Here is a 17936-nt window from a genome sequence, read left to right as displayed (position 1 = left end):
CGGCCGGCCACTCTCCCACCTGTCCGGCCTCAGGATGACTCGGATCCGCCTACAAATGGTAAATGTGGTTTAGACCTGGACCGGTTTGGCTCGGCACGGCGTCTCTCTCACGTCTGTTTGTGGCTCTTTGCAGATCAGCCTCTGCGCCATGCTGCTCCTCTCCACCCGCGCCGGCGCACACCGGCCCAAACCGTGCCGGGATGCGGCTCACCTGGGCGCGCACGAGGACAGCTCCCATTGGACCGGGGACGGGTCCAGGTGCATCAGTGAGAATGAGCTGAGACGGCGCGAGGAGAAGTTACAGAACAGGTATAACAGAGTGACCTCCAACCAGGTGGAGGGGATGCGCACGTGCGATCAGCTGAAGGAGAGCAGGGACACGTGCGAACAGGCGGTCGATGATGTGCTGAAAGGAGAAAAGAACGAGACGAACCTCCGGTCCCTGTCACCGTGGGAATATTGGTGAGTACGGATCCCGGAAAGGGACAAAACCCCTGACTGAGAACAAGGAACAAGAACAATAATAAATCAGTTTCAGTTCAAAGGGGACATTTATGTTACAGCTAATTATTATTATAATTATTATTATTATTATTATTATTATTATTATTATTATTATTATTATTATCATCATTATTATTATAGTGAATTAATGAAGAATACTTTATTTATCCATTCTGGGAAGTTGAAAGTAAATACAGTATTTAAAAGTAAAGTACAACAGAGCAGCTTTAAGTACAGTTATTATTATTACAGCATAGCTCTACTATTATATTTACTATTATATTATATAAACTTCTGTTTTTCAAGGCATTTCATTGTGTTTGTTTCTTTGGTTTTATTTCCTTTTTATTTATGTTGAAATAAAACTCTGAATCAGCCATAAAGCAGGTGCGCTTTAAGAGCGAGGTAGCTAAATTCAGGGAAATGTAAGTAGTTTATATACAGTGTGTTAAAGATGTTTTCATGAACTTTCCCACATTTTGTCCCGTTCCAACCACAAACTTAAATGTATTTTAGTTATAGTTTTCTAATTTCTTTTACAAATAAAAATGAGGACAGTGTGATGTCCATTTGTATTCTGAACTCCTGAAGAAGCACTAAATAAAATGCAGCTGACATCAGAAGCCACCTGGTCGTTAGCCAGAGCCCACCTGTGTGGGATTCATGCTCAGAATAAATCCAGCTGTTCTTGGAAGGCTTCAGCGGTTGGTTAGACATGATCAGTGTATAAACAGCATGATGAAAAGCAAGAGACGCCCCTGACAGGTGTGGAGTTTGCAGCAGATTTAGGTTGTAAAACAAGGCCGAACATCTCAGAGCCACGTTCAGTCCTTCATCTGAAAATGGGAAGAACATGAAACAACTGCAAACCTGGACGGAAACCAGTTAGAGGCTGCAGAAGACTTGAGACGGGGACGGAGGTTCACATCCAGCTGGGGATGCAGTGGAACGGATGACCCAGTCAAAGTCCAGACCCGAATCCAACCGACAGTCCGACTGGTCCACAGATGCAGTGCTGGTAGAGAAAAACAAAGGTTGTCCTCGGAAGGACTGACCTGGGAGGCTGAATATGAGCCACACTCACATCTTTATTTGTTGGAAAGTAGTTGAAAACCATGAATCATTTTCTGTGTGTTCGTCTGTCACATAAAATTCCAAATAAATACACGGAGGTCTGTGGCTGGAACGAGACCTTTCAGCAGGGGTGCTGCTAGACAAAGGGGTTGCTCTGGGGCCCAGGCCCCTCATTATTCAGGTCACATTTTCTAGCATAAAGACCTGCTGCATTTATGTAATGAGCACCAATAAGTTCCACCTGCTTCCCTTTGCTGAAACGACTGCTTCTGCTGACAGTTTCTAATCTAATCTAATGTATAAATTAAAATGGATTCAAATAAAAAGCTTCCAGTTGAATATGAGGTTATTGTGGTAAATGCAGTCAGATTATGTTGTTTCGATCTCACGTGAATTTGGAGGTTCGCTTTGAAAAACCAGCATAATAAAATTCAAGCAGACTTTGATCATATTTATTTATATTTGCAGAAAAATATATTTATTAGTGATTGTTGGAAATGTGCTCCAACAAATATGCTGAAAAAAATGTTGGAATTTAATCTCCAGTAAAATGTCGCTGAGTCATGTTTTGTATTGAAGCTGCTGTCTGTGATCTTCTACAGCGTGTCTATAAAACATGCAGGATGAACATCTTTCTGGTGGTGCAATGAATTAAATAATATTTATTTTATTATTGTTATTACAAAAAGCCATTTTCAAGATAAAATAGTTCATTATAAAACATTAAATCTGACTCATCTGCACCGACGGTAGGTCATAATGGCCAGACTCTGCCTTATTCATCCTTCATTATGGCCTTTCATTTGGGATATTCTCTATATTTATGATCAGTTTAAACTCCCAGTGAAATAAAAGAAGATAACGTGGTGTTAACATGATGGTTTTTGGGTCTGTTGCCTTCAGGTTTTCAGGCAGAGCGATGGCAGCAGCATCTTCCCGATCCTGAGATTCCAGGAAAGCATGTCCTGGTTGATCTCTGGGAAAGGGATGAAATATCCATACCAAGTCAAACTGTCGTTACGGCGACGTCTCTGAGTAAAATAATTAGTGGTAATAACTTTGATGAATTTCTGGTCCTAATTAATCGTGTTGCTCTTAAACGTGCAGCTGATATCAGCTCAGACTGTTAGTCCAGGTGAGCTGCTCACCTCTTCTCTCAGAAACCAGGAAGCAGCTGCTTCTCTCTTCATTTCCTCTCCTTTATTTCCTCTTCTGGTAGACAGATATGACTTTTCCTGCCTGCTGTGGTGTCCGATCACTCATCGGCTACCGGTGCAGGTGTGGACTAAACCACTGTGCACCGTTTTAATGGTGTAGAGGGTCTTCAGAGACCATCCAGAATTATTGTAAATGTGGACTTCAGCACAAAGTGGAGATTTTATTTTCATGAAACTTCCTTATTTTAATTCACTTATTTGTGTGATATGACATGTTATTTGTTCTTGTCACTGTTATATCATCGTATCCCTCATTGCTGGATGGTTCACTCCTGGGATTATACCAGGGAATAACGAATAACAACGTCTCAGGCAATGGAACCTGGAGGAGAATGAAACAGAGGAACCATCATGGAGGACAAGCCCTGCATGGGATGTACCACCGAGAGAGAGCTGAGGGGGTGGAGATGAACAAGTCCTACTGGTGGCTAGAGAGGGCAGTGGAGGTCCAGATCTACCACACCAGGCAGGACCCCAGGTCTACCACACCAGGCAGGACCCCAGGTCTAACACACCAGGGAGGACCCCAGGTCTACCACACCAGGCAGGACCCCAGGTCTACCACACCAGGCAGGACCCCAGGTCTAACACACCAGGGAGGACCCCAGGTCTACCACACCAGGGAGGACCCCAGGTCTAACACACCAGGGAGGATTCCAGGTACAGGCTGTGCAAAGAGGCCCCTGAAACCATCCAGCACCTCACAGAGGGTGAGAGATACTGGCAGGCAAAGAAAACATGGAACTCTGTAACCAAGTAGCCGGCATGGTGTACAGAAACATCTGTGCAGAACATGGACTGGAGACCCCTAGGTCACAATGGAAACACCTCCCAAGGTGGTGGAGAATGAGAGGGCTAAGATCCTGTAGGACTTCCAGATACAGACCAACAACATGGCCAACCAACCGGACACTGTGATCATGGAGGACCCGAGCTTGAGATGAACAGCCAGCCTGGGATAGATTGAAGAGAGAGAGGAAAATGTTCATTATTTACAGTAATAATATAATAAGGCTGTCTTGATGTTGTGTGTGTGCTGGGAGCAGTGCTGGTTTCCAGTCTAACTGCTGCAGGTAGGAAGGACCTGTGTTTGCGCTCCTTCACACACTTGTGGGGGAAAAGGTTCATCAAGGTTTTTGCCTTTGTGAATCCATTTTTACACACTAATTTATTTCGGATTGAACTTTGATTATTAGATAGTAAAATTTCAGAATGAGGAGCTTGTGGTGAAATCCGAGAAGTAGAAATACTCGACTACTCTCACCATTTGTAGCATCTTCCTACTTCTGACTTTACTCTGGTAAAAGTAGCTCCTCTGTAAGAAATGCTTCAGCTTACAGCTGCAGAAGTGAAGCTTTATAGAACAAACAACAGAATAATTATTCATCCAAAGTATTTAAAAAAAAAAAAAAGTACTTTTGTGTGAGATGAGGTGTAATGAAACCTGATGCAGGGCTGGATCTTGATTAGTCACAGATGGACTTCTGGATGTATTCCTGCCATGTTTGCCTCGTGAGTTTGCTGATCTCCTGTCTGATTGTCTGGTTTCAGCATCGACCGAGACGTGGGCAGGTTTCCAACCGATATCAGCATCGCCAGGTGTCTTTGTCAGGGCTGCGTCACCGACCAGAGCAACAACATGGACTACAACTCGGTGCCGGTGTGTGGTCAGATGATGGTCCTGTGGAGGAAGAAGTGCCCACAGAATCCAGACAAATATGTGGTCAGAAAGTACTTCATCAGCGTCCCTGTTGGTTGCACTTGTGTAAGGCCCGGCTACACCAGCAGTCACAAGTAGAAACTGCTCTGTTCTCGTTTGCACCCATGTGATTTATTGCTCTTTGCATCACCACATATCACTAGCTTATGATTGTTTGTGAAGCATATTTTATCCAAATAGGGCTTTCAGGAGGCTGCAGATCTAAGAAAGGTTTTAATGGATGCTGGAGTAGATCATAGAGCCCCAACAACCATGAGGAAGTTGCTGTAAAAATCTATGCAGATCCAGCAGGTAACATTACCTGCCAACAGCGTACCTGCTAACGTACAGCTGCATGTTGGCAGGGCCGTTGGTGTGTCACAGTTACCTGCATTATCTACCTTAAAGACTAAAGTCTCCCCATCTTAAACAGTCTGAAGCTTTACATCTCCTGACCTACGCTGCTGGTATTATTACCGCCAGCAGGGGGCTCTGTCACCGTGAAACGTCACGCAGGTCAGCTTATAAATATCAGTCCTTCCAGGACCTCCTGATGTTGTGATTGCTCAACATCCTCGCAAATTCGTCACCTCTTTCGTGCATCTTTGACAGATGTCAGCACGTCTCCACGTTAACATACACTACCTCGTCAAAGTTTCTTCCATCTTTCTGGTTAGTAGCCTGCAGATGTGTGTTGCATCTGCCGTCGGTGTTCAGGGATGATTTCGCTTCGCTGGTTGAGCGGCCACCTCGTACAGAGACCACAGTCCCCTAAAGGCCCATTGCTGGATGCAGAAGTTGGGTGGCTGGCTTTCCTTGTGCTGCTGTTTGAACAGTAGTTGCAGCTTCTAGATCATTCTGCTGAACAGTGACGTTCTCTCCCGGTTATTTCAATAAAGAATGTGGACATACAACATGTCTGCATACAACAGGGCTGCATGGTGGTGTTTGCTGCAACAGCTCTGTTCTTCTTCCAATGTAGCGTGGGTTCTCTCCGGGTTCTCCGGCTTCCTCCCACCATCCAAAGACACGATGTTAGGTTAACTGGTCGCTCTAAATTCTCCCCAGGAGAGAGTGGTTGTTTGTCCCTCTGTGTCAACCCTGCGATGGACTGGCGACCTGTCCAGGTGCACCTGCCTCTCACCTGCTAAATGCTGGGATAGACTCCAGCCCCCTGCGACCCTGAATTGGACTAAGCGGTACAGAAAATGAATGACATAGAAAAACCAAAATTTTACATAAATTTCAGGTACTTTTGCAAGAAGAAAAACACTAAAACAACGTTTCACAAAATCAGGCATTTTAGGTTGCAACAATCACAACATACCGCAGTGAAATCCTGGAGGGACTGAAATGTGCTGCTGATGGTGGCGTTTAGACTAAAACTGAAGAGAAAAAGCTAATCTACATTCCTTCAGTTGTTCTTCAGTCTACATAACAAACATTCCTCTTATATGCTGCTCTGCTCCACAAACGCTGAATCACAGTTTTGCTTCAGTGTTTGGTCCAGTAAAGAAACAAGCTGGTTCATCCATAATTACCTTAAAACTATAAATGTTGTATGCACCTATGTACTTTTTTTTAGCTAACAACTGAGTATTTTTTAATGTTTTATAACCATTTAAATGTTGATAAAAGTGTTATTTAAAGATGAAGAATTAGTTATCAACCTGCAGGTCTGGAAACAGGAGACAGGACATGCAGGCACAAGCTGGTAAAAAAAAAACTGAACTTTCAATAAAACACATTAACCCAAAACCTCTTTTTAGGGTTCAGATGATCTGTGTGGGTCAAAAACCTTTATAAAGTAAGTGTGTCATCAAACAGCTAACGCAGAGATGGCGAGACTATTTTAAGATGCTTTTGCACTTGTTAACTTTTTTTTTATAGATAAACAGTGTTTTGAACAATCTGAAATATGACTAAAGCCATATTTACTCAGAAAGTAATATACTAGTTTGACATTAAGGGAAATTAGATTGTTACCTCATCACAGCTATGATGAGTAGCTTAGCTTAGCTTAGTTTAACTTAGCTTAGATTAGCTTAGCTTAGATTAGCTTAGCTTAGATTGGCTTACCTTAGATTAGCTTAGCTTAGCTTAGCTTAGATTAGTTTAGCTTAGCTTAGCTCTGCATGAGGACTGGAAACTGTTAGCCAACACAAGCAGAAAAAGAAGTGGAGCTCTGCTTCTTTACTTGACTTATAACACTAAGATAAACAGTTAAAACACTTGACTACAAGCCAGATTCCTGGTTTCAGAATGTAGACGCAACATGAACTGGTCTAAAACATGAATGCGTAGAAACTACAGATTGATTGTGTTAGCTTGAGTAGCATCAGTCATATTTCTATTGCAATCTGTTTCCTGTGTTCACGTGACGTCGCATCCTCCTCAGCAGTTAGTGGTGGTCAGCCAGCTCATTGTAGACCAGAGTGGAGAACGTGCTCTTGATCTTTGGAAAACACCCTAGTAGTTTTTGGTTCTTCCAGGTCTTCAAACTGATGGAGGTTGCTCATGAAGTTAAAAAAAAGTGTATCAAACTAAGGATTTTATGAGAAGACGTAGAGAAAAGTGTCTTGTGATCCTTCGGTGGCATCAGAAGGAGCTGAGTTTTCAAGTTTTACTTCATGAAAAGTGTTGGACCGTTCCTTTAACAGGGACGGCATTTGGCATGTGCACATTCTGTAGAAGTCTACACAGATCAGAGGAATCTGGTGACTCAGCTTCATCACACAGAGTTTTTTAAAGAATATGTGGTTATTTTACTGTAAATGTTTATTTTTATATTTGTAATTCTTTATGTATTTATTGTGAAGACTCCTGTGAATGTTAAAATATTTAAACTGATCGTGGATCGTTGCACTGAAGGAGGTGATCTGGTGAGCTTTGTGTTTAATACAACCCCTCATCCTCCTCACAGTTTGAAAATAAGTGAACTATGAGATGTGAAGTCAAACACTCCGGCTCTGTCGATGGAAGCCTTTACAACTATTAACTCAAAATAAATGTTTTAAAAAACTCAGCTGCCTTGTTCCATCTTTTCTGGTCTCCCCTGCAGATGGGATGTAGTGCTCACCTAAAAGCAAAGATGGCTGAGAAAAAATCTCACTTTTTACTTGTAAACAAAGTCAGTAAAAGCTCCTCGGCTGTGATGCATGAATGACCCTTTTTATTTACTTATCTGCAGTAATTTCACTACCCTCCGAGTACAAGTACATTCATCTATAACTTAGAGCCACTTTGTGTGTAATGGGGTCAAAAATAAAACACCACATACAAAATAAATAAACATTCAGCAATTAAAATGAGTAAATACAAACAACTCCAATCCAACGAAAATGCAACCTAAAGTGAAAACGCACACCTCATCAGCTCCACCTGTTCAGCTTCCCGTAACACAAATATCCCATCAGCCAATCACAGGGCAGCATGTAGACGTGTTGAAGTTCAAGCTGAGCATCAGGATGAGGAAGAAAGCAGATTTAAGAGACTTTGAACGTGGCATGGTTGTCGGTCTGAGTATATGATCAATAGCAGATAAATACCTGACAAACAGACATATCCACCTGTACAGGTGAACTTCATTTCAGCCTTTGAATGCACGTGTGAGCTTGTCCATGTTTAGTTATTCTGCACCACGCTGTTATATAAGATAATTCACCACAAAACAAGCATCTGAACCACAAATGTAAAACTCAGTGTTCCGCTGGATCTAAACAGTCCTCTTCATCACCCTGTTCACATCATCATCATCATCATCAGACCAGGACGACACCTAACACATCACCTCTGGTTTTAGTTTTTATTTCTTTAAATGATTTGAAATGACAGAATTTCCATTCTGTGATTCTACTAAAAGTCCTTCGTTCATGATGAGTTTTTATGAGTTTTATTTGTTGCATCGCCTCAGTCGTGTAGACCTGCTGAAGTTCAAGCTGAGCATCAGGATGAGCAAGAAAGAGGATTTAAGAGACTTTGAATGTGGCATGGTTGCTGGTCTGAGTATTTACTGGGATTTCCACCCACAACCATCTCCAGGGTTTCCAGAGATGGTCTGAAGAAGAGAAAACATCCAGAACAGCAGGTGTCTGGACCAGGATGCAGCAGAAGACACACCGGGTGCCTCCTGCCAGCTAAGAACAGGAAACTGAGGCTACAATTCACACACACTCACCAACACTGGACAATAGAAGATGGAGAAACGTTGCTGGTCTGATGAGTCTCCATTTCAGCTCCACATTCAGATGCTCGGCTCAGAATCTGCTGGAAACATCATGAAAACATGGATCCATCCTGCCTTGGATCAATGCTTCAGGCTGCTGCTGGTGTGATGGTGGGGGGAGATTTTCTTGGTCCACTTTGGGCCCCTTAGTACCAACGTGTCCTGGTTTAACCAGCACAGCCTACCTGAGTATTGTTGCTGACCATGTCCATCCCTTTATGACCACAGTGGAGCATCTTCTGATGCTACTTCCAGCAGGATAATGCACCATGTCACAAAGCTCAGATCATCTCCACCTGCTTTCTAGAACATGACGAAGAGTTCACTGGACTCCAACGGCCTCCACAGCCACCAGATCTCAGTCCAGTAGAGCAGCTTTGGGATGTGGTGGAACGGGAGATTCTCATCATGGATGCAGCCGACAAACCTGCAGCAACTGTGTGATGCTGTCATGTCAATATGGAGAAAACCTCTGAGGAAGGTTTCCACCACCTGCTTCATCTATCACACCAGGATTAAAAAGGTCCGACCCGGTACTAGAAGGCGGACCTGATGAAGAGGACGACCCGGTACTAGAAGGTGGACCCGATGAAGAGGACGACCCGGTACTAGAAGGTGGACCTGATGAAGAGGACGACCCGGTACTAGAAGGTGGACCCGATGAAGAGGACGACCCGGTGCCAGAAGGTGGACCCGATGAAGAGGACGACCCGGTACTAGAAGGTGGACCCGATGAAGAGGAAGACCCGGTACTAGAAGGTGGACCCGATGAAGAGGACGACCCGGTACTAGAAGGTGGACCCGATGAAGAGGACGACCCGGTACTAGAAGGTGGACCCGATGGAGAGGACGACCCGGTACTAGAAGGTGGACCCGATGGAGAGGACGACCCGGTACTAGAAGGTGGACCCGATGAAGAGGACGACCCGGTACTAGAAGGTGGACCCGATGAAGAGGACGACCCGGTACTAGAAGGTGGACCCGATGAAGAGGACGACCCGGTACTAGAAGGTGGACCCGATGAAGAGGACGACCCGGTACTAGAAGGTGGACCCGATGAAGAGGACGACCCGGTACTAGAAGGTGGACCCGATGGAGAGGACGACCCGGTACTAGAAGGTGGACCTGATGGAGAGGACGACCCGGTACTAGAAGGTGGACCTGATGGAGATGTGGATGGAGAGCGCATTGTATGTATAAACAGTTAAAAAGAATTAATAATAAATTTGTGTATCCTATGCGATACTAGATGCATGTGTTGTTTACTCCATCTGATGGAACCAGGAACTTGGAATTTCCAAACACTGGGGGAAAAACTAAAAACTCCACACACTGTTGCTTTTCCTTGTTGAATACTCAGGTAACTTCAGTGAATTACATTATTACCAACGGAGACTAATCAAAGGGATTCGGGACTCTGCAGAGGTTTTGGGTTAATCTCCAGGAAACCTTGGAGAGTGATTGTCTTCCATCTTGTTCTTTGTTTGGTGTGTGGTCTTTCTGATTGGAGACGTTTGGTCATGGTTAGAAATAATTGTGCTGCACCTGGCTGATGGCAGAGGTGGATCTTCATGTAGGTGAGTCTTAGAACAGAGGAAATCAGAAATTCCATAGTTAAAGTGACATCCTGCTCTTATCAAGCCCCTAAACAGCAGCTGTGGTTCAGGTTTACCTGTTTCATGTTTAACTACATGACTGTTGAGTGTAACAGCAAAATTAAAAAGCCATCCTGGCACCCCACTCCTGAGATCATCAGATGCAGCATCATTCAAAGAGGGAATCTCTGGACCGCTGATCTTGTCTGAATTCATCATCCAGAACTGCATTGTAGCTCTGATGGACCAAAGAAAATGTTTCAATAAGAAGCTGAAAGCTAGCTTGGTTTTCCTGAGCTACATGTGGTTGTATATTTGTTTTTAAAGAGGCCCAGAGACAGATGTTCTGTTGCAGACCAGTGAAAATAAAAAGGGGTTCTTGAGTGAAAAGCGAACAGGACTCTGTGGAACTTTAGCTCCATCTAGTGTTTGTATCTGGAACGACAGCATGCACCGCAGCATCCTCTCAGCAGCAGCCAGATCACTTGTTCAGTCAAGCCTCAAAATGCTTCAGCATTTTCAGCAAAGTGTGATCGCAGCATAAAATGAGTGGAGTCTGGGTCCTGAGAAGTGGTTGTAGGAAGAGGTGATGTTCACTGAGCTGCGTGTGAAACAGGTTTCTTCTTAAACGCAACTCCACTTTTCCTTTAGTCCTCCGGAGGAATAGGATGCTGATGAGATCTGAATCAGCCTGTTTATGTTCTCCCACAACAGTCTGGATGTAAACCCACCGGACGGGTCTGAGACCAGGAGAATGGAGGTTTGGTTTTTGTGGTGAACATATCAGTGCTGCAGTGATGGGAGACTGTTCACTGAGGAAGAGAGGGAGGCTGGAAGCTGGAAAAGGAACAGCTGGACCTGTGAAGAGCAAGATGAATCTGCTCAGTGAAATCTGGGTTTCTACACATGATGCACCACAAACTGTTTCATGGCATCACAAGTTCTGAGGGATGAAGACCTGAATCTGTCCATGAGTCCATCCATCCATCATCTGAAATCTTTCTTTCTTTTTATCCTTTTCTACAGCACTTCGCTCAGCTTTCTTCTTCTTTATTTGGATCCCCATTAGCGAGCAGCAACCAGCTGCAGCTGTTCTTCCTGTGGTCGTTTTGTTAAACACAATCTAACTCTATGAACATGTACATGCAATACGTTTACCTCAGTAACGCCATCTACTCTTGATAATGTGCTAAATGATTTCACTCAGATGCTCCTCTATAAAAAACAACCTTTTTGACTGAATTAGTTTTGGCTTTAGGTAATCTAAAAATTTTTCCAGCTGTGTGTCTAGTACTGTACCATGTATGTTTATACTGAAATTAAGGTTTTTCTGTAGTATCACTGTGTTTTTGTTACAGAGATACGCTTAATAAAAGTGAGTAGTGAGTAAAATAACCTGTCTTTAACCAGTAAATTGTTATGCACTGTAATAACAGTTGTCCTGTAATTACATTTAAGGAATTACACGTGCTGCTCGATTTTGTCATATTTCATTTGATGTGCTGGACCAGATAACTGAACAATAATTCAGTTAAAAATGATCAATGATTGGATTATTTTGCATCTTCACTCACTACAGAACTTTTTTTTTTATAAGGCAAATACACCCTCAAAAAAACACCTGACATCTCACACACGCCCACCTGGTCACCGGGTCGCATTTTACACATTAGCATTATTTCATGAACAAAACCTAAACCAGAAGCCTACTCTGTGGAAAAACAGCTTTGGGTAGTAATTAAGAAGGTTAAGCAGCAGCCAAGTCCTGAAATATCGTTAATAAAGTTAATATTATTATTTATAAAATAACATTTATAATAATTATTATAATTTAAATATAATTTAAAATAGTTTTTTATAATAAATATTTTATTATATTTTTTATTCTTATTTTAAAATGAGTTGTTCCATTAATGCTTGATAGAGGGCGCTGTTTCCTAGAACAACACCGGAAGTTGACAGTGTGACGGCCGCCGGAAGTAAACAAGCCGCTCGCGGACAGCTCTGCTGTTGTGTGGATACAGCTGGAATCCGGTCGTGTTTCGGTCTCTCAGCTGCATATTTCAGCAACAATGGCTTCAGTTCAGCACCTGAGAGCGTTTATCAGCGCGCGACTAACGGCTGCTGCTGAAGAAATATTCACCGAGTTTGAAAAAACCATCGTTCAGTACGAAGAAGAGATGGTCCGCCAGCGCCGCCTGCTGGAAGCCAGCTGGAAGCCTCACATACACCTGCGCAGGATAGGTACGTAACACCTGCTGGTCTGCAGTGCGCGCACATTTACCTGGAATAAAGCTTAAAAAAGCAGACTGACAGAAAATCTGCAGTCTCCACAGTTTAATGTGACATGCTTGGAATTGTATTTAGTATATTTGATGCATAATGTGTTGTTGATTCAGATAAATCCGTCTCCTCTTGTCTTTTAAATATATATATATATATATATATATATATATATATATATATATATAAAGGTATGTTAAATCATAATTGTTTTAAACAGGTTAATCACAAATTTAAAATCATTTCAAAATGATTAATCACCATTCGCAAGTTTTTATGATCCGCCCATTTTTACTGTATTGTATCAACAGAACGAGCCGATGGTACAAATATTTAGTGTTAACTTTGTTAGGGTTAATATATATGTGTATATATATATATATATATATATATATATATATATATATGTATATATGTATATATATATATATATATATGTATATGTATATATGTGTATATATATATATATATATATATATATATATATGTATATGTGTGTGTGTGTGTGTGTGTATATATATATATATATATATATATATATATATATATATATATATATATATATATATACTGTATATGTGTGTGTGCTCATCTGATCTGAACACATCACACCAGTTTTGAAATCTTTACACTGGCTTCCAGTCAGTCACAGAATAGATTTTAAAACCTTCTGATCATTTACAAATCCCAGAATGGTTTAGGCCCAGAATACATCTGTTATATGTTCAGAGAATATAAACCTAGCAGTGCTCTATGATCCAAAGACTCTGGTCATCTAGTCCTATATATATTATATATACATATATATAAAAAAAAAATATATATTAAATACCCCAATATGTAAAACCCTAGAAAGGAAGTGTCAAACTGTATATGACGCTCTTGACGTCATTCTAGGCAGCTGATACATTTATAGTAATGACATTGTTAGAATTTAAATCTCCCACATTTGTACATTAAGCTTATTTGTCTAACTTGCACATTTTAAGTTTAACCCTCATATTATGTCGATCCTGTTAATTATTAAAATTGTTTCTTTTCTCTGCTATATTTATGTTTGACTAGTTGAACTTTTTTCTTGTGGCCCTCGCCCCCTTTAGACCTCCCACAGCATTACCTCTGTAAGGAGGAAACTCCCTCTAACCAGCTGCTCTGCAGCCAGGAGAAGAACCCCAGCACAGAAGAAGAACCCCCCCACATTAAAGAGGAAGAGGAGGAACCCTGCACCAGTCAGGGAGAGGACCAGTTTGTACTAAAGCAGTATGCTGATACCTTGATGGTAGCCCTGGTTACTCCCACCCATGAGGAAAGTAGCTACAGTAAATCAGAACCACAGAGCAACCAACTCCTCTTTCCTTTAATTAAGAACCAAGATCAGAGCGGAAATGGGTACGAAGATGAAGCAATGAAGGGACAGCATATAAACGGAAGCTGCAGTAGCAAAGAAGGCAACGTTTCCATGTTGGAGAGTCAACGTAATACTGATAAAGGTAAAATATAGAAATAAGAAGTCTGTGTAAAAGCCTTGAATATTGCATTACAGATTATATTACATATATGTTGCAATACTTCATTATCAAAATAATATGGAGGAATAAACCATATTGTTGTACAAAAAAAGACAAAGAAAGAAAGCTTTGAAATATAAACTGACTTTGTTTGTCTACATGACAACTACCAGAGATGAGATATACCTTTAAAAACAGTACCTATAAGGCAGGCAGCAACCCACATAGGTGAGAAACATTCATGCAGAACAAGTAGGATAAACAGCTGGACCACGTAGCGCCAGTAACAGCTGGACTGGAGAAACCAGTAGGAATGAAACTAGAGCGCACCCCTGGATTCAGTGTGCAGCCGCTGGGTTAGTTCCACACATGCTGGTGATGGTAATGGTGACATGTCTGCCTGCTGATCATCTGCTTCTTTAAAAGGCTTCTTAACTAATTCTATGAGGACAGTTCTCACTGGAACAGACTAACTGAAATACTCTGTCCTCCGCCGTTACCATAGTTCCTCAGGGATCGATACTGGCACCTCTTTATAATTTACCTCTTTTCGTTGGCTGTATCTTCCTTAAATGCATTTCCACTGCTATGTGGATGAAACCCTGCTCCCTCAGATCCTCCTCTCTTCATCTTCACCTTCTCTACACCTCGGCATCCTGGCAAGCAGGAGATTTAGATTTCTGTTTCATGTTTTCTGTCTCTGTGATTTCATTGTTTGGTGTCTTGAAAGGCACCTTTGAATAAACGCCCTCAGTGAGCAGAGCATCAGGGGTAACTGGACCTTTCATACTTTAAGGTTCACTCATGTATCTGCTGAACCTGAGCAGTTTAAACTAAAAGCTAAACGGATCTTTTTATGTCCCTTTTCCTTCCAGATCTCCCACTGCAATATGTCTATAAGGGAAAGTTTCATTCCAGTCAGCCCCCCAGTATGGACCAGGAGGCAATGCAACCATCACATGTTAAAGAGGAAGAGGAGGAGCTCTGCACCAGGCTGGAAGAAGAGCAGTTCATGCTGAAGCAGGGGATTAATCCCCTTCTAGTGACTTCTGCAGAAAGTGACCACAGTGAACCAGAATCAGGCAGGGACCAGCTCCCGGCTCAGTCCTCTCAGGAAGGAAGCAGGAATGAAAGCGCTGAACCAACTAGAGGAGCGGAGATGAAGGATCACGCCAACCCCAGTGTGACCAGTCAGAGTAAATGTTATGCTGACTCCGGGTGTGGGACTGTAAAATGTGGCGTTTGTGAAAAAATCTTTAAGAATATCTCAAAACTAAGGGCACATTATGGAGTGCACACAGGTGAGAAGCCATATTCATGTCAAACATGTCAGAAAGCTTTCAGATGTAGCGCCGGTTTGTTGGGTCACATGAGAACCCACACAGGTGAGAAGCCTTTTTCTTGTTCCGTATGTGGAAAGCGTTTCCGGTACAGCGGTAATCTGACAGCTCACATGAAGATCCACACAGGCGAGAAGCCTTTTTCTTGTTCTATATGTGGAAAATGTTTCAGACATAGTGGAAATCTGACAACTCACATGAAAATCCACACCGGTGAGAAGCCATACCTTTGTAAAACATGTGGAAAGAGATTTTCTCAAATGGTGACACTTCGAAGGCATGCACGAATCCACACAGGTGAGAAGCCGTACCCTTGTAAAGCATGTGGACAAAGTTTCCGTAGCCATAGAAGTCTAAAGTCACATATGACAACTCATGCACATGAGAAGTTATATTCATGCACAGATATGACACTTCATTCCTAGTGGGAAGTCGTGCCAGCACACTACAACTCAATGAGCTGCAGTCCTGAACCGTTTGGAAGGAAGACGTAAAGGCGGCTTCATACTCGCGCGGCGTCTGCGTGCGGTCGGTTACGGCGTAGCTGATGCTGAGTGAAGTGTAGAAACGTTCCAGTGCTCCTGGCAAATCAGCGTTTTTAAAAAATGATTTTTGCTTTTATTTATCTTCATTTCTTTTTCATGTTTGCAAGTATTTTGAAATTACGTGCACTTTTACAGCATTTTGAGTCGCACTAAAAGACAGTAGAATAAATCTGAATGTTTGTGTGAACTTCGTTTATCGTTTCTACTGTTCTTTCATCTCAAGTCTGTTTCACTGTTTCTCCAGGTGATGTAGTCTCACTTTGGCTGTTTTTTCATTTGTTTGCCAAGAGCTGCATTTACTGTGTTGTTCATATGCTGCTTGGCCACAATAAAGTTGCCGCCTGGGGGTAACTCAGCAGACAGGTGGGGCCTCCTGCTGGATCCTGGCTGCAGCTGGAGGGCAGGGCAACGTGTCCAGATGTTCAGATATATCGAGACTTTTTCACACAGGATGTAGAATATAGGAATATCTTTAAAACTATTTTCTTTTTACGTTTTTTACGGTCATTTAAAGTATTTTTCATTCATTTTGTTTTAAGAGCATTTAATTTACTTTCGTTTCAGTCAGCTGTTTTAATGCACACGTGCCGATCTTTAATAAAAGTGCATTTAGCCCTCAGGGCTGTAAATCAGAACTGTCTCTGGTTACTTGACTGAAAAAATGATGGTGATATATATGAAGTTTGGTTCATATCGTCCAGCCCTATTCAGCTACTGCAAGTTAGTTAATTCTATTCTATTCTATTCCATTCTACAGTCATTTAGCAGACGCTTTTATCCAAAGCGACTTACATTTGAGAGGAAGAACAACGCAAGCATGAATTCAAACAAGATGGGACGTCATAATTAAGTGATAGTCAGACCGCTTTTGAGTCCAGTTGGACCCAGGTGCTGTCATGTAGTGTTAGTGCAGTGCATATAATTGTTTTTGTTTTTTTTTTTGTCATTTTATTTAAATACAGGATCACAATTTCATCACACAATATCAACTTGGTCATAAGTGCACACAGCTTCTTCAGTACTTGGTTGAGCCAAAAAGCTGGACAAATCTTTCTAACTCATTTAGTTAAGCTAAATGTGGAAATGCTCCTTAAACAACTGAGTCTTTAGCTTGCTCTTAAAAGTGGATAAGGACTCTGCGGATTTTGGTAGATGGTTCCACCACCGGGGAAGAACAGAGGAGAAGAGTCTAGCTACTGATGTGGAGCCACCTTGTGGTGGGAGCACTAGGCGTCTTTCACTGGCAGAGCGTAACTGTGGAGAGGGAGTGTAGCTCTGGATTAAGGAGTGGAGGTAGACCGGAGCCGTTTGGGTTATTGTTTTGTAAGCCAGAAGCAGAGCTTTGAATTTGATGCGTGCTGCAACTGGAAGCCAGTGGAGAGCGATTAGCAGCAGAGTGACATGAACTCTTTTTGGCTGGTTGAAGACCAGACGTGCTGCTGCGTTCTGGATCATCTGCAGAGGTTTAACTGAGCATGCAGGCAGGCCAGCCAGTAAGGAGTTGCAGTAGTCAATGCGTGAAATGACCAGAGCCTGGACCAGGAGCTGGGCCGTGTGTTCAGTCAGGTAGGGTCTGATCCTCCTGATGTTGTAGAGAGCAAATCGGCAAGATCGAACAACCAAGGCAACATGGTCCTTAAATGTCAGCTGGTTGTCTACCATGACACCAAGATTCCTGGTAGAAGACGTAGGCACAAGCGTGATAGAGTCAAGCTGCACACTTATCTGTGGCGGTAAAGAAGGATTGGCTGGAAAGACAATAAGCTCAGTCTTGGACAGATTTAGCTGAAGGTGGCGATCCTTCATCCATGCGGAGATATCAGCAACATGCTGATATTCGCATTGAGACGGTTGTGTCATCAGGTGGGAAAGAAAGGAAAAGCTGAGTGTCATCTGCATAGCAGTGGTAGGAGAAACCATGAGAGCTAATGACTGCACCGAGTGAG

At 42.4% G+C, this 17936-nt stretch overlaps 2 protein-coding genes across 3 annotated transcripts; both read left to right on the top strand.

Annotated features, from left to right (window-relative positions):
* The first annotated feature begins 303 nt into the window (after window positions 1-303).
* LOC121645543 (interleukin-17C-like) lies at window positions 304-5552 on the top strand. Its single transcript, XM_041994036.1, has 2 exons — window positions 304-462; window positions 4347-5552. The coding sequence occupies exons 1-2, from the start codon at window positions 344-346 to the stop codon at window positions 4591-4593; spliced, it is 366 nt and encodes a 121-aa protein (XP_041849970.1). The 5' UTR covers window positions 304-343; the 3' UTR covers window positions 4594-5552.
* A 6741-nt stretch (window positions 5553-12293) lies between these two features.
* Window positions 12294-16644, top strand: LOC121645381 (zinc finger protein with KRAB and SCAN domains 8-like). 2 transcript variants are annotated; one of them, XM_041993813.1, is made up of 4 exons: window positions 12294-12558; window positions 13698-13876; window positions 13964-14087; window positions 14981-16644. In XM_041993813.1, the coding sequence occupies exons 1-4, from the start codon at window positions 12387-12389 to the stop codon at window positions 15868-15870; spliced, it is 1365 nt and encodes a 454-aa protein (XP_041849747.1). In that variant the 5' UTR covers window positions 12294-12386; the 3' UTR covers window positions 15871-16644. The 2 variants fall into 2 exon arrangements, with proteins under 2 accessions (XP_041849747.1, XP_041849738.1); XM_041993804.1 differs by having other exon boundaries at window positions 13698-14087.
* The last annotated feature ends 1292 nt before the right edge of the window (window positions 16645-17936 follow it).

Source organism: Melanotaenia boesemani, chromosome 1 (assembly GCF_017639745.1).
Source record: "Melanotaenia boesemani isolate fMelBoe1 chromosome 1, fMelBoe1.pri, whole genome shotgun sequence".
Taxonomy (NCBI): domain Eukaryota; kingdom Metazoa; phylum Chordata; class Actinopteri; order Atheriniformes; family Melanotaeniidae; genus Melanotaenia; species Melanotaenia boesemani.
Note: the sequence above shows the minus strand (reverse complement) of the source record. Positions and strands in the feature narration are given on the sequence as shown.

Coding starts and splice junctions, on each gene's coding strand:
- LOC121645381 (XM_041993804.1), top strand. CDS start 12,387: ATGGCTTCAGTTCAGCACCTGAGAGCGTTTATCAGCGCGCGACTAACG. Junction 12,559..13,697: donor CATACACCTGCGCAGGATAG/GTACGTAACACC, acceptor CGCCCCCTTTAG/ACCTCCCACAGCATTACCTC. Junction 14,088..14,980: donor TCAACGTAATACTGATAAAG/GTAAAATATAGA, acceptor TTTTCCTTCCAG/ATCTCCCACTGCAATATGTC.
- LOC121645543 (XM_041994036.1), top strand. CDS start 344: ATGCGCACGTGCGATCAGCTGAAGGAGAGCAGGGACACGTGCGAACAG. Junction 463..4,346: donor CTGTCACCGTGGGAATATTG/GTGAGTACGGAT, acceptor GTCTGGTTTCAG/CATCGACCGAGACGTGGGCA.